Raw genomic sequence first — 16,072 nt, 5'->3', positions numbered from 1 at the left:
GTAAGAAGTGACGTGTGCGGCGCCATTTTGAGAAGGTCAAGACCCGCCCCAGATCAGACAGAGAGCGAAGTTCAACGAGGATGGGTTGGTTTTGGCGCCATGTTGAGAAGGTCGGAAATCATTGGCAGGGACACTGTTCTTCCATGTTGAGTGAGGCAGATTGGATATATGGGTGCTGATGGTGCCATCTTGGGGAGGTCAGAGTACCCTTAAAAAATAAAAACATTTCACAAAAAAATAATAAAATTAAAAAATTAAAACATTTCACAGCATAAAGTGCCCAGGGAACTATATGGCACAGAAATTAAACCAGATAATTATGCATGAAAATCTAGACTGGTTTGGGTTTGTTTTTAATCTATTTAAAATAAAGATCTATTTAAAATAGAAATCTATTTAAAATAAAAATGGACTTTCGTAAATTATTTAATATCTATATGAAAATAAAGATATGTTACAGTTGTTAGAAACCTTAAAAAACAAACACTAAGAAGAGACAAGATTGCTTTAAGTTTTATTTAGTATTCTAATTATACAAATCCTGGTCTTCTACTATTACAATTTGAAGGTTTTTCTGAGGTAGAACAATAAAATTAAACACTAAATATTAGTGTTTAATTGTAGTCATCTATTTTACCAGAGCAAAGACTTTTACACCACTCTTGGCCTTTGTGAATCTATTTCATGGATGATAGCAATGAAAATATCAAGGTAGTTTTTTATTTCAAAAGAGACTTGGGACAAAAGGAGATTTGGGACATTGGTGATGGGAATGTTGCACTGGTGATGGGTGGTGTTCTTTACATGACTGAAACCCAAACACAATCATGTATGTAATCAAGGTGTTTAAATAAAAAAAAAAAAAACAGAAAAGATAAATCATGGGGTCCGGGCGGTGGCGCTAAAGGTAAGGTGCCTGCCTTGCCTGCGCTAGCCTTGGACGGACCGCGGTTCGATCCCCCGGCATCCCATATGGTCCCCCAAGCCAGGAGCAACTTCTGAGCACATAGCCAGGAGTAACCCCTGTGCATTACCGGGTGTGGCCCAAAAACCAAAAAAAAAAAAAAAAAAAAAAGATAAATCATAAAAAAAAAAGAAAAATATGAGCTGGAGCGGTGGCGCAAGCAGTAGGGCATTTGACTTGCATGCGACTAACCTAGGACGGATCATGGTTCAATCCCCCGGCCTCCCATATGTTTCCTCCCCCCCTCCCCCAGCCAGGAGTAACCCCTTAGCATCAACGGGTGTGACCCAAAAACAAAATAAAACAAAATAAAAATAAATAAATAGGGGCCGGGAAGGTGGCGCTAGAGATAAGGTGTCTGCCTTGTAAGCGCTAGCCAAGGAACGGACCGCGGTTCGATCCCCCGGTGTCCCATATGGTCCCCCCAAGCCAGGGGCAATTTCTGAGCACTTAGCCAGGAGTAACCCCTGAGCGTCAAACGGGTGTGGCCCAAAAACCAAAAAAAATAAATAAATAAAAAAGTAAAATAAATAAATAAATAAATAAAAACAAAAAACCTCTTAGGGCTAGAGTAATATAATACAGCAGGGATGGTGCTTGCTTTGCATGTGGCAGGTGTGGTTTCGATCCCCAGCTTCCCATATAGTACCCCAAGTTTCACTGAGAATGGTCACTGAGCACAGAACCAGGAGTAAGCCCTGAGCACCACCGTGTGTGACCAAAAACCAAACCAAAACAAAAAAAACAAACTCTCTTGGTGAGAAGAAAAGTGACTTACTAGCACTGGAAAGATTTGAATACCAATTAAAGCCTTACTGTATGCCAGAAAGCCTAGCGTGTCTGACAGGTTTACTTTTACTACTCATATGTGATAAGAATCATTGCACTATTATTAGAACAAATAACAATAACAGCTAACATTCATTTTTTTTTTTTTTTTAGCTTTTTGGGTCACACCCAGTGGTGCTCAGGGGTTACTCCTGGCTGTCTGCTCAGAAATAGCTCCTGGCAGGCACGGGGGACCATATGGGACACCGGGATTTGAACCAACCACCTTTGGTCCTGGATCGGCTGCTTGCAAGGCAAACACCGCTGTGCTATCTCTCTGGGCCCAACAGCTAACATTCATATAGTGACTGACTGCTATGTGCCACTTGATGTGTTTCCGTTTGTGAGAACATGAACTCCAGAAGCCAATATATCATCTTGGAATCTCTTCTTCACTACTTACTGAATGTGTGGCCTTAAGGAAGTTGGTAAGTGGAACCTGAGAAGCAGTAAAAAAAAATAAATAAAGGTAAAATTCTGTGCATTTGCAAGAACAGGGGTTCAGACCCAACACTAAATAGGGCCTCCAAGAACTGCCCGAGTGATCCCTGAGCATAGAACCAGAATTCCTGTGACCCAAAAATCAAAAGGATGAAGGATTTAAACTCTTCTGTACCCATTTCCAAATTGGAATTCTTTGAAGGGTTTTAAAAACTAAAGAAGTGGGGCTACAGAGATAGTACAGCAAGTAGGGTGCTTGCCTTGCAAATGACTTATCTGGGTTAGATCCCCAGCATCCCATATGGCCCTCCAAGCCCACCAGGAATAATTCCTGAGTGCAGAACCAGAAATAACTCCCAGGCACCACCCCCTAAAATTAAACAAAGAAAAAAAGAGCTAAATTAGTTAAATTAGCTAGTCTTGATAAAAATTAATAATAATGATGACTATAGTAGAAAAAAGATGCCCCTTCTCTATTTGTTCACCTAATAATGCTCAGAACTTTTTAGCCTGTATGGTAAAAGGGAATTTGCAGGTCTAAGTAAATCAAAGATCTTGAGAAAAAATTATGTGGATGAGCACAAATGTGATCGTTCTATATTGGGGGTGGTGGGTTGGAACCGTACCTAGAAGTGTGCAGAACTTCTGTGGCTCTGTGCTCAGGGCTTACTCTTATAGGTGCTCTTAAAGGGAACTACATGCAGAGCTCAAGATCAGACCAAGGTTAGCTTGATGCAAGGCAAGCACCTTACTGCTATACTATCACTCTGGCTCCATCTATTATAGAAGGAGGCAGAAAGATCAGAGTTCAGGAGAGCCATGGATGTTACCCTGTAGACTTTGAAGAGAGATGATGGGTCACATTCCCAGAATTCACAGACTCTCTACAAACTGGGAAAGCTGGTAAATCCTTCTCTAGAATCTCAGGAAGGGGGGGTCTGTCAATAGTGTAGAGAATTAGATGCTTGCTTGCATTCCCTGTTATATACCTTGGTACCAAATATGGTCCCCTGAGCACCACCAAACATCACTCCTGAGCAAAGACCCAGAAGATCTTTTGAGCACCACTGGTTTTTGCCTACAAGCCCCTCAAATAAAAAATAGAGTCTTCTAAGAGAAGCAGCACTGCTGACACCTTGATATACCAGTAAACATAGAGTGGTTTGCCTTTAACACTTTCCAACTTGCGAACATTTGCATGAGGTGTTACAAATTTCCTGTGCATTTAAATGGAAATTTTTTACTGCAGCAATAGGGAGCAGAAACAAATGGCAAAATAGATAAATAACAATACAACAAAGACATTGCTATCTATCCAGGCATGTGCGTCTCTTCTTGAGGCTTATCTTTGTTCACTCTTGCACGAATCCCAGAAGTGGAAACTATAACCTTCATTTGACAAAAGGAAAAATGAGGCCTCAGAGATTAAATGATTTACTACAGCTCATTTGCCAGTTATCAGGTGATGGATCCTAGAGACAGGGGTGGGGTAGGTGGGACTCAAAGGCATTAAATTAATATGCAGGCCTGGAGAGATAGCACAGCGGCGTTTGCCTTGCAAGCAGCCGATCCAGGACCAAAGGTGGTTGGTTCGAATCCCGGTGTCCCATATGGTCCCCCGTGCCTGCCAGGAGCTATTTCTGAGCAGACAGCCAGGAGTAACCCCTGGGCATCGCCAGGTGTGGCCCAAAAACCAAAAAATAAAAAATTAATATGCTATTTATTTTCAGAGAGAAGAACCATAGATCAACTTTGTCGAAAAGAGAAAAGGATTTCTATCAGAGGAAAAGAAATGATTTATAGAAATGGGAACATGAATTTTGTTTTTCTTGCTTATTTGATTCCAGGTCATGAGCCCTCAGAGATTTTATCTTGAATAGCCAGAAAGAAAATTTAGAGGCCAGAGAGTAAGTAGGGTGCTTGTCTTGCACATGGCTGACCTAGGTTTAATCTCTGGCTTGCAGGGAATGATCTCTGACACAAAGCCAGAAGTGAGACCTGAACATTACCAGGGGTAGCCCCAAAACAAACAAAAAATATAAATGAAAAAGTAAACATAGTTGTTTACAGAAGCTGCAGAAGACCTTGAGTATTTTTGCTTCTTCTTTATAATGTCCATCAGTGTCCTTACATCCACAGTCACCACCCATTCTCACTAGAATGGTATCCAGAAATTATAATTACCTTCTTAACCATTTAAATTCAAGGAAATAACACAAAATCTCCTTTATTTCTCCACCCTTGTTTAGATCAAGGTCTGGAAAAACATGGAAAGCATAGTTTTAGATTAAGAGGACCAGTTTCCTGGCATTCTAGCATTTTCTACATTTCCTGTTTCAACAAATCTTCCTCTATCCATGCTGCTATCCAGGTGTCTAAGTCTTGTTGGAATTCCTTAATTTCCTTGGTCAATGACTTAAATAGCAACCATGCTCTCTTTCTACAAGTCTTCCTCTAAAATGCACACCAGGCCATAGAGTCTCACACAGGGGCCTGGATTTGTTCCCGAAGGAATTGAGGGAACTGAGATGACCAAATCTGGGAAAGAGGGGAATCTGAGAGTGAGGGGTTTTCCTCTAGCTGTACCCCTTCATTTCCCATGAGAACCTCACAGTGCCCCCTCTATTCTTTTGATCAGCGAACAAGCTATGCCGCATCCCTACGTCCCTCCCAGGCTGCAGAAGTTTAGCTCAGCAGGTTTTCTCACTGCAGAAGGCTGGCACTTGTCACAGCCTGTGTTCTGACACTGCATATTTTGCAGTGTTTGTCCCTCTCCTACTGGGTGGCATGAGAGCGAACCTAGGTGGGAGATCAATTATCTCCTTCCTTCTCCTCTCTCTAATGATTTTAATTGTCAAATCTCCTAGGTACTTAAAATAAAAAGAGGGGAGAGGAATCTTGCCAAGCACACAAATGTAATTTGTGTAAGGCCATTATTTCTTTGTTTTTAGATTGCTTGGGTCTGTGGGGTTTTGTTGTTGTTGTTGTTGTTTTGTTTGTTTGTTTTTGGTTTTTGGTTTTTTTGGGGAACATTTTGTCTCCGAACCTGGCAGTGTTCAAGGGTTACTCCTCGCTTTGCACTCAGGTATCACTCTTGGCGGTGTATGGGATGCTGGGAATCAAATTTAGGCTGATCTAAATTGAGTTTAGATTAAGCTAACTGCACTACCTGCTGCACTATCTCTCTAGCCCCACATGACTTTATTTTGTTGTTGTTGTTGTTGTTTGTTTGTTTGTTTGTTTGGGGGCCACACCCGGTGACGCTTAGGGGTTACTCCTGGCTATGTGCTCAGAAATTGCCCCTGGCTTGGGGGACCATATGGGACACCAAGGGATAGAACCGAGGTCTGTCCTAGGTTAACACATGCAAGGCAAACACCCCTACCGCTTGCACCACTGCTCTGGCCCTCATGCCTTTATTTTAAAGGGGTCTGCAGGTCGTTTTGCAATTCAAGGGCTCACCAGAGCATAATCAGGCACTGCAGTCTGTAGAGGCTACTGTCCTACTTTCATGGCTGGCTAGGTCCAGAAGCTGATTTCAGTCAAAGTCTTTTCAGGCTTGTGAACCATTTCTCAGCATATCCTGTGTCTTCTAGCCACAAACATCCCTTCCCTATGGAGTTTTTACTATTTCTTATCCCCTGTACAAGCTCTCCAAGAATAAATTGTTCAGTAAAGATGGATTAGAAGAGTCTGACTAGGAGAGAAAAAGGAGAAGACAAGCCTAAAAATAAATTAGGTTCTCAGCATAGGCATGGGAGAAAAAATAAAAACAGATGCTCAGAGGCTGGAAAAATAGTACAGTCACTTGCTTTGCCCACAGCAGACCAAGGTTTAGTCCCTAGCATCTCATATAGTTCTCCAAACCTTCCAGGAGTGATTCCTTAGGGAGAAGCCAGGAGTAAGCACCTGTAAGTCTGGAGTGGTGTTTGGTGCCAGCTTATTCCTGCTGCTTTCACTGACAGTATTCAGCATTGTGAGTGTAACAGCCTACATTGCCTTGGCACTGCTCTCTGTGACGATCAGCTTTAGGATATATAAGGGCGTGATCCAAGCTATCCAGAAATCAGATGAAGGCCACCCATTCAGGGCATTTTTGGATTCAGAAGTTGCTATATCTGAGGAATTGATTCAGAAATACAGTAATTCTACTCTTGGTCATGTGAACTGCGCAATAAAAGAACTCAGGCGTCTCTTTTTAGTTGATGATTTAGTTGATTCTCTAAAGTTTGCAGTGTTGATGTGGGTGTTTACCTATGTTGGTGCCTTGTTCAATGGTCTCACACTACTGATTTTGGCTCTGATTTCACTCTTCAGTGTTCCTGTTATTTATGAACGGCATCAGACACAGATTGATCATTATTTAGGACTTGCAAATAAGAATATTAAAGATGCTATGGCTAAAATCCAAGCAAAAATCCCTGGATTGAAGCGCAAAGCTGAATGAAAAGCCTGAAATAATAGTTTGAAATAAATGAACAATAGTTTATCTTTAAAGGGGATGTTCATTTGATTACTTGGGGAGGGTCAGGGAAGAATGGAACCTTGGCATTGCAGTGTAGTTCACAGATCTTTATTTTTTGCAATGTCGTGTCTGAAGAAAAATGACCTGTCTTGACTACCATGTGTTCATCATTTTAAGTATTGTAAGCTGCTATGTATGGATTTGAACCATAATCTTTTATTTTTCCCATACGAGGCACTGGTAAATAAAAAAAGACCTGCAAAAGCTGTATGGTATACTTTGATACAGGTAGTCTTGCTGTGTTGAGGAATTGCAGAGAAAAGTGGAGCTGAGAAAATAACCTTTTTCACAGTTTGTGCACTGTGTCTGGTCTGTGTAGATTGATGCAGATTTTCTGAAATGAAATGTTTAAATGATATACAACTAAGGTATAAATGAAAGTTTGCCTTTTTGGTATGCTCTAGGTGTATTATGAATTTTACTGTTATATTGCCAATATAAGTAAATATAGATTATATATATATCTATATATAGTGTTTCACAAAGCTTAGACCTTTACCTTTCAGCTGCCCCCACAGTGCTTGGTATTCAGAAAGTCCTTGGTTATCTATGTGTGTAGTTCCAAAGCTCTTAAGCTAGAAAAAGAAAATATATTTCTAGGAGCACTTCCATCTATTTTCATCATGAAATGATGCCATGCTCATAGACTTCATCACGCAGACTTATTGGAGTTAATTTCGTCACAAACTCAATCTACGGACTGACTAATGCTTCAAAAAATATTTGCAAATATCAAACATTGTTATGCAAGAGATTATACAATGAAGATTTATACAATTGTGGTTTAAGCTGTCCTGAACTAAATCTGTGGAATGCGTCGTGAACTGTAAAAGCAAAGTATCAATAAAGAGTGGCACCAAAGCACCACTCTTTGGCTATGGGCCAAAGACAAACAAATAAACAAAAACAAAGAACAGACTGTGTCTCTGTGATAGGATGGTGGGTAGGGCGTTTTCATTGCACACAACTGACCTGGCATCCCATATAGTCCCCCAAGTTGGCCAGGAGTAATTCCTGAGTGAAGAGTTAGGAGTAACCCCCTGAGCACCACTGGCTATAGTGCCAAACAAAACAAAACGAAACAAACAAGCAAACAAAAAACCCAAAAATCTCGTTTTTCCCACCTTGAGTGACAAAGAAACAAACCTTTATCCTATGCCGCAACTTCCCAGTCCTATTTTACTGCCTTATCTCTAACCTCTACCTTGGGGCTAGGCTCTGTTCACATATTGTGGATTATGAAAGTGAGATACAGAGAAGTTAAGTACTTGTGTGAAGTCACACAGCAAATGTTGGTTTCGGGGTTGGAAACCAATGACTTAATTCCAGGACCTCTAATTGTCCTCCTTCTGTGCTTTGGAGACCAGATTAGCATTTACTCCTTTGTCTACTAGGTAGTGTTGGGCCCCCGCCCTTCACAGGAGTTGCAAAGGAGGCATCTGCTGTTGGGGTTCAGACCTCAAATTCCGTGGAAAGAGGCTACAGCTCACTGGGAATTGCTAATGCTTTGTTCTGCTTTTTCTTATTTAATTAACTTAAGTTGTTTTGTTTGCTTTATTTGGGGCCACACCCATTAGTGCTCAGGGCTTCCTTTCCCCCTGCCTCTATGCTCAGGAACCACTCCTAGTGAGGTTTGGGGGACCATTTGTGGTGCCAGAGATCAAACCCAGGTCGTACAAGATGTACAAGGCAAGTACCCTACCTGTTTCACTACTGCTCCGAATCCTAAACTCAAGTTGTAAACAATTTTCAAATTATAGCTGGCTTGTGGAGATCACCAGAGAGATCCCACCAACCTTTCCCTGCTTCCTGCCCTGGAAGCATCTTACAAGAAGGATTGTCACCTCACAAGGAGCCAACATTGACTCAATGTCCCCTAACCCTCCCAGGCAGGGTCCCCTCAGACACTGATTCCTTTTACTGTGCAATTTCCTTAGGCTCCACTGGTCAGTTCAACTTTCTCAGATTACTAATTTCTGGATCCTTGATCATGTCATATAGGCGTGGCTGAGCATTGGCATTTCTCTGACAGGTTTCTTCAAGGTTTTGAGCGTAGGGGAATGCCACAGAAGGGGAATAGGCAGCTTCACCTCTTCTCAAAGGGACCTCTGGCTGTAAGGGTGCTCTGAGCACTAGCTGAATATAAGACTTCCAGTCCCCAAATCAACCTAATCTTTGGTAGAGTATTAGATATTTATTTATTTGGTTTTTGGGGCCACACCCATTTGACACTCAGGGTTTACTTCTGGATATGTGCTCAGAAATTGGCCCTGGCTTGGGGTATCATATAGGAAGCTGGGGAATTGAACCACGGTCTGTCCTAGGCTAGAGCTTGCAAGGCAGACACCATACCTCTAGTGCCACCTCTCTGACCCCGAGTATTAGATATTTAACTCATTTTATTTTCATCTCACTAAACCTGGCAGGGCAGTCTCTATCTACAGAAAGGGGAAACTGAGGCTCATAGAACTTGGGAGCTATCCCTCCTATTCATAGAAGAAAGGGGCTCCTGTCTTAGCTCTCATAGGAGCTAGAGGTCCCTTCCATGTCTCCCCTGATTCCTCGTCTGTCTCTCATCCTCCCTCTGCATACATCAGAGTAGAAACAGCCTCACTTCCCCATGAGAAGTTCATGTCAAGCCAGACATGGACAGGTCCTTGAGGGAACCAGGTTCCAAATTACATTCCTCTCTGCAGACCTTCTTGGGTTTCAGAGCTATTTCCTACCCATGCCCTGATGTCTGCTTTCCCCTCACAGGTCCAATTATATTTAATTGGAGGGCAAAGGGAGGTCCAGAGCTTAAGGGCCACAGGGAACACAATCACTGAGTCATGGTCAGTCTTTTTCAGGTGACCCAAGTTACTATGTCATATCAGAGACCTTAGCACCCTTGTAATGGGGGAAAACAGAGTGAGGTTTCATTCCCTCCAGGTTGTGCCCTTCCTCTCTGTAGCCTCTTTGTTGTTGTTGTTGTTTTTGGTTTTTGCTCCTGGCTTGGGGGGTGGGCCATATGGGATGCTGGGGGATTGAACTGTGGTCCGTCCTAGGTTAGCTCACGCAAGGCAAATGCCCTATCATTTGCGCCATTGCTCTGGCCCTTCTCCATAGCCTCTGACCTCAATCTAAATGCAGCATCCTCTTCTTGCATTCAGGTGAGGACTGTAGGTGGTTTCACCACAAACCAGACATTGGTTACTCTCATGACCTGTTGAGTGCTTATTGCACCTGAACAGGTGGTGTGAATGGCTTTTCTCTGTTCCCTAGGCCTATGTGTAGAGCAGAAACTCAGGAGAAAACTCTGTGCCCTGCTCCTCAGGCTGTGACATGGGGCTCCCCTACCTTGTGGATATCTGTGTTCACCTTCCTTGCTGCCAGAGTACCTGAGCTGAGTTTGGGAATTGAGACTCCCACATGGGATTTGAAGGGGAATGTCCCCACCAGAGTTAGTGAGAGCAAGCCAGGCATTCCTCAGCCATGGAGGTAAGGTATCCTTGGCTTGCTCTGTGAAGACCCTTGTCAAGATTTTTCTGAGGGTGCTGGGATGTCACAGACCACACCTCATACAGTCCTTTTATAACCAGGAAAGCAAGACTATGTGTCTGAGAATAAAGTCAAGTTGTTGTTTGTTTGTTCTTTTTTTGTTTTGTTTTTGTGCTCTGTTTTGTTTTTATTTCTGGACTGTGATTATTGTTTGTTTGTTGTCTTTATTGCTGTGGTGCTTTTTGGGTTTTTGTTTGATATTTTTTGTATTGTTATGTTTTTCTTCCTTTTTTTCTTTCTTCTCTTAAATTGATATTTAAGCCTCTAGAAGGACTCCTCCCATTTTTTGTTTGTTTGATTCCCCCCTCCTTTTTTTTCTTTCCTTCAAACAGAACCACATAACTTGAATTATCTTGTTCCATCTCACAAATTGAGGGGAAAATAATGGAGGGTATCAAGACCAAACAGTCGTATGAACATTGAGTAGAAATAAAAAATGGTAGACTTGGGTACCAAATCCAAAGCCAACGACAGCAGAATTGCTACCCAATCTACAACAAGCTAGACACAAAGGGGACCACTTATACTAGCAGTCCAGAGATCAAAGGAGGGGGATATGGGATGCATGCTGAGAACAGGGGTGGAGGGAGGACAACATTGGTGGTGGGAATTCCCCTGATTTAATGTCACTATGTACCTAAAATATTACTGTGAATGATTTGTAATCCACTTTGGTCAAAATAAAAATTATTTTAAAAAAAGTCAAGTTGGAAAAGTGAAAATAAAGCAGTGGAGCTAAAGCAGGAGCCTGGGCTGTCTGTTCAGAGGCCAGTCTGAACTTCCTGTGAACTCCCTTATAGAACAATTATGAGTTTTTCTTCTTGAGGGGGCATGGATGCTACATTTAGTGGTGCTCAATGATTACTCCTGGCTCTGCATTCAGAGATCACTCTTGGAGGACTATATGGAATGCCATAGATCAAATCTAGGTTAATTAAATGCTAGGCAAGTACCCTACCCACTGTACTGTTACTCCAGCTCCCAACCACATTGTCTTACTGGCCAACACTCAACACCAAAGGTAGCTAAGCCTTTATCTCTACCATGAGGAATATGGAAGGAAGATAAGGCTGGATCTACAGGGTCAAGACTCACCTCTGGGGGGACCATAGAGATATCATGGCAGTAGGGCATTTGCCTTGCACACAGCCGATCCAGGACTGAAGGTGGTTCGAATTTCAGCATCCCACATGGTCCCCTGTGCCTGCCAGGAGTGATTTCTGAGTGCAGAGCCAGGAGTTAACCCCTGAGCATAGCTGCCGAGTATGACACCCCCCCCCCCAAAAAAAAGACTCACTTCTGGAATATGTGGAATGTCAGCATTGGGGGCTGAGACCCTGGACAAGGAGGTATTCATGCATCTCTAAGCATAGTGAAAGGTAAAAGAAAAATAATTTTTCTCTGCAGCTTCCCGAGGACTTGCCCTTGATGCCCTGGACCCCACCCCTTCCTAAATCCCAAGAACTCGCCCTTGACCAAAAGATATATTTTAGCTGTTGCAAACCTTGTGACTTGTGATTATCTAAATCTTGCAAAAATGGAACTGAGCAAATGTCAAGTGTCACTACTCCCTGAAATGGACCACCCTACTGTAATTTCCCACTGTCTGAAAAGCTATATAAAGGCTTGTTAAATCTGGTTCGGGGCCCTCATCCTCTGGCTTATGTTAGGCCACATTGAGAGCCCCTGCATATGCTTGCATAATTAAACCCCTTGCTTTTGCATGGTCTCTGCCTCTTGGAGTCATTAGAGGGGTGCGTGTGGAATTCCCTACCTTATCAATAGAATTTGGCCACACATTATGCCCTTGACTTAGAAACACAAATAAGAGGGGCCAGAGCGATGGTGCAGCGGTAGGGCGTTTGCCTTGCATGTTGCTGACCCAGGATGGACTGCGGTTTGATCCCCCTGGCATCCCATATGGTCCCCCAAGCCAGGAGCGATTTCTGAGTGCATAGCCAGGAGTAACCCCTGAGCATCACCGAGTGTGCCCACCCCCCCCAAAATAAAGCACAAATAAGAAAAGAAGCCTCAACATGGCTCTGAACTTTGACTCACTCATATGCCTGTCCTGATCATCTTTTTTTGTTTGTTTTTTGTTTGTTTTTGGGCCACACCCGGCGGTGCTCAGGGGCTACTCCTGCTGTCTGCTCAGAAACAGCTCCTGGCAGGCACGGGGGACCATATGGGACACCGGAATTCAAACCAACCACCTTTGGTCCTGGATCAGCTGCTTGCAAGGCAAACGCCGCTGTGCTATCTCTCCGGGCCCCCCTGATCATCTTTTGAAGTCTTTTTTTCCAGGTGAATCTCAGAAAACTTTAGACAGTGGCCCAAGGCTGTGCAGTAAGGTTATGTGACATTAAGACCAAGTTGCTCTGATTCCACAGCCCAAGTGCTGTTCTGGAATTTTCTACATGATTAATTCTGACATCTTTTGTTTTATTTGTGTGGGTGAGGGTGGAGCTTCCAAGCCAGGGTTAGGAGGCCCTGGAACCCATCAGCAAATCTCAGTCAACTGGGCTAACAGTTGGATGCAAGAACCCAAGGATGCTTTGCTACTCAGATCCTGCAGTGCCAGGGAATCCCTGGGCTCCTGGACAGTGCTCAATGCTTCCAGGGTTACACTCAACCATATTAGGGTATTGGTGCTACAGGGTGCTAGTGCTGAAAATTAAACTGTGGCAACTGCTTGCAAGGTTAATACCTCAACCCCTGTACTACCTCTCCAGCCCAAATTCTAACATCTTGATGTTTTGCTTTTTTGGGAGGGGACACACCCAGTGACTCAGGGGTTATTCCTGGCTATGTGCTCAGAAATTGCTCCTGGCTTGGGGGACCATATGGGATACTGGCGGATCGAACCACAGTCCATTTGTCCTAGGTTAGCATGTGCAAGGCAAACGCTCTACCGCTTGCATCACCACTCTGACCTGATGTTTTGTTTTTTAAAAAAGCAAAACCAAGGGGGGAGGGGCTGATAGCATGGAGGCAGGGCATTTGCCTTGCATGCAGAAGGATGGTGGTTCGAATCCCGGCATCCCATATGGTCGCCCGAGCCTGCCAAGAGCAATTTCTGAGTGTAGATCCAGGAGTAACCCTCGAGCACTGCCTGGTGTGACCCCCCAAAAAAAACTTAAAAAGAACCCCCCCAAAAAGAAAAACCAAGCCAGGGGTCAAAGCAAGTGTGCAGTGGATAGAGGATTTGCCTTGTATGCTGTCAATCTGGATTTGAACCCTGGCACTCAATATGGTACCCTGAAAACAGCCAGAGTAATTCCTGAATGCAGAGCCAGTTGTAACCCATGATCATTTCTGAGTGTGGCCCCAAACCAAAAACCAAACCAAACCAAACAAAGCAATAGTACATTGAGCAAGGGGCTTGTCAGAGCCAGAAGTAAGTCTGAGTACTGCCAATTGTTGCCCCAAACCCAAAACATTTAATTAAATAAAATAAAAGGAAAAGCCAGAAGACCCTTTGCTTTTCTTCTAAGGCTGAGATTGGTTTGGCCAGATAACCCTGTGGTGGGTTTGGAGAAGCCACAGCCTTCCTCACTCCCCATCCTCACCCCCTGCTCTATGTTTGGGCAACAAACGCCTTGCCTGGAGAGTACATATTTGTGCATCCGCTGTCACACAACATCTGCTCTGAGGGGGCGCCTCTCCTCCTGCACAGTCAATGACGTGAGACAAGAGGCAGAAGACACATGCCAAATGTCAGTGTGTGTTCACACCAGCAATCCAGGAAGCATGGAATCTTCACAGAGCAGCTTCCGTCACCACTCAGGGCTTGGAGTCGAAGCCCCTGGGGGCACAGACAGAACCAGTGTGAGGCTGTGCTTTGACAGTGTGGATCCGTGTGTGGATCATGGGTGTATTATTCAATCCTGCACACATGGTCCCAGCTCAGACCCAACTCAGTGACAAAGCTCTGCCATTAGGTACTTTATAACAAAGCAACTGGGTCTCTGCCGGTGAGCAGAAATACCTAGAAGCCTGTTCAATTCTCATGACCTGGAGATCTCGCAAAAGAGAGTGAAGTCTACAAAGTTTGCCATGCTCTAGACTCTCTAGTCTAGAGGGTCTCTTTTTTACCCTACTGACTTGGCACTGAGATGTATTCCCATGGTTGGTGAGACCATGGGGAGTGACTTACTGGAGCACAGGCAGAGGGGCAGGGGCTGGATTGCCAAGATGTGGAGCTGGTGGCCACATGAGGGCTCTACTTACCTTATGTCCATTTCCCCTTCTGGTGATAGCACTCCAATTTGTTATGGAGAAGTACTACCTTCTCACACTCACACTCAAAATACATGTTGAGAGGAGTTGATTCTACATTTGGTTTTAAGGGTGTAGGTGTGACTGACGCAGAGCCAGCTCATGGTTAGTGTTTAGGGACAGGCATATAAGCTAAGCTAGTGTGTTGGGGACCGGCATCAAGAGAACCAGCTGAAGAGAACAAGGTGGAACTATGAAGAGAAAGGAAAGAAAGAAAGAAAGAAAGAAAGAAAGAAAGAAAGAAAGAAAGAAAGAAAGAAAGAAAGAAAGAAAGAAGAAAGAAAGAAGAAAGAAAGAAAGAAAGAAAAAGAAAGAAAGAAGAAGAAAGAGAGAGAAAGAAGAGAGAAAGGAAAAAGAAAGAAAAGAGAGAAGAAAGAGAGAGAAAGAGAGGGAGGAAAGGAAGGAGGGAGGAAGGAAGGAAGAAGGAGGAAGAAAGGAAGAAGAGAAAGAGAGAGAAAGAGAGAAAGAAAGGAGGGAGGGAGGAGGAAGGAAGAAGAGAAGAAAGAAAGAAGAAAGAAAGGAAAGAAAAAGAAAGAAAGAAAGAAAGAAAGAAAGAAAGAAAGCAGAAAGAAAGAAAGAAAGAAAAGAAAGAAAGAAAGAAAGAAAGAAGGAAGGAAGGAAGGAAGGAAGGAGGAAGGAAGGAAGAAAGGAAGGAAGAAAAAGAAAGAAAGAAAGAAGAAAGAAAGAACGAAAGAAAGGAAGAAAGAAAGAAAGGAAAGAAAGAAAGAAAGAAAGAAGAAAGAAAGAAAGAAAGAAAAGAAGAAAGAAAGAAGAAAGAAAGAGAAAAGAAGAGAAGAAAGAAAGAAAGAAAGAAAGAAAGAAAAAGAAAGAAAGAAAGAAAGAAAGAGAAAGACAGGAGTGATAGCACAATGGCAGGGTCTCGCAAGGGTGGCCTCGCAAGTGGCTGACCCTGGGACAGACCTGGGTTTGGTTCCCAGCATCCCATATGGTCCCCTGAGCCTGCTAGGAGCAATTTCTGAGTGCAGAGCCAAGAGTAACCCCTGTGCACCGCTGGGTGTGCCCCTCCCCCCCAAAAAAAAGACAGACTTAAGAGAGAAGAGCACAGGGGTCAAGGGTGTTTATAGCTTCATGAACTGAGAGCCATGATTTTCCATCACATTACAAATTTATTCTCTTAGACCAACAATCATAGACAGATATTGCCTATCTATATTAATCTGGCCTTATTAAATGAATAGAAGCCAACAGGAACTAGATAACTGATGGGCAAAGAAATTACATGACTGATGGTCCTTAAAGCTAATTTATCTTTTTTCTGGGGGGGTGGGGTGGGGTCATACCAGGCAGCACTCAGGGGTTACTCCTCACTCTACGCTCAGAAATCGCTCTTGGCAGTCTCAGGGGGACCATATAGGATGCCACCGTCCTTCTGCATGCCAGGAAAATGCCCTACCTCCATGCTATCTCTCAGGCCCAAAGTTAATTTATCTTTAAGGAAGTTTCTTTGACAGAGGGAGCAGAAATAAGAGTGGTCA

At 43.4% G+C, this 16,072-nt stretch overlaps 1 protein-coding gene across 1 annotated transcript; it reads left to right on the top strand.

Annotated features, from left to right (window-relative positions):
- The first annotated feature begins 99 nt into the window (after window positions 1-99).
- On the top strand, window positions 100-7,608 carry LOC125997919 (reticulon-4-like). Its single transcript, XM_049766103.1, has 2 exons — window positions 100-110; window positions 6,122-7,608. The coding sequence occupies exons 1-2, from the start codon at window positions 100-102 to the stop codon at window positions 6,678-6,680; spliced, it is 570 nt and encodes a 189-aa protein (XP_049622060.1). The 3' UTR covers window positions 6,681-7,608.
- Window positions 7,609-16,072: the final 8,464 nt, after the last annotated feature.

Source organism: Suncus etruscus, chromosome 20, assembly GCF_024139225.1.
Source record: "Suncus etruscus isolate mSunEtr1 chromosome 20, mSunEtr1.pri.cur, whole genome shotgun sequence".
NCBI classification, from domain to species: Eukaryota; Metazoa; Chordata; class Mammalia; order Eulipotyphla; family Soricidae; genus Suncus; species Suncus etruscus.
Note: the sequence above shows the minus strand (reverse complement) of the source record. Positions and strands in the feature narration are given on the sequence as shown.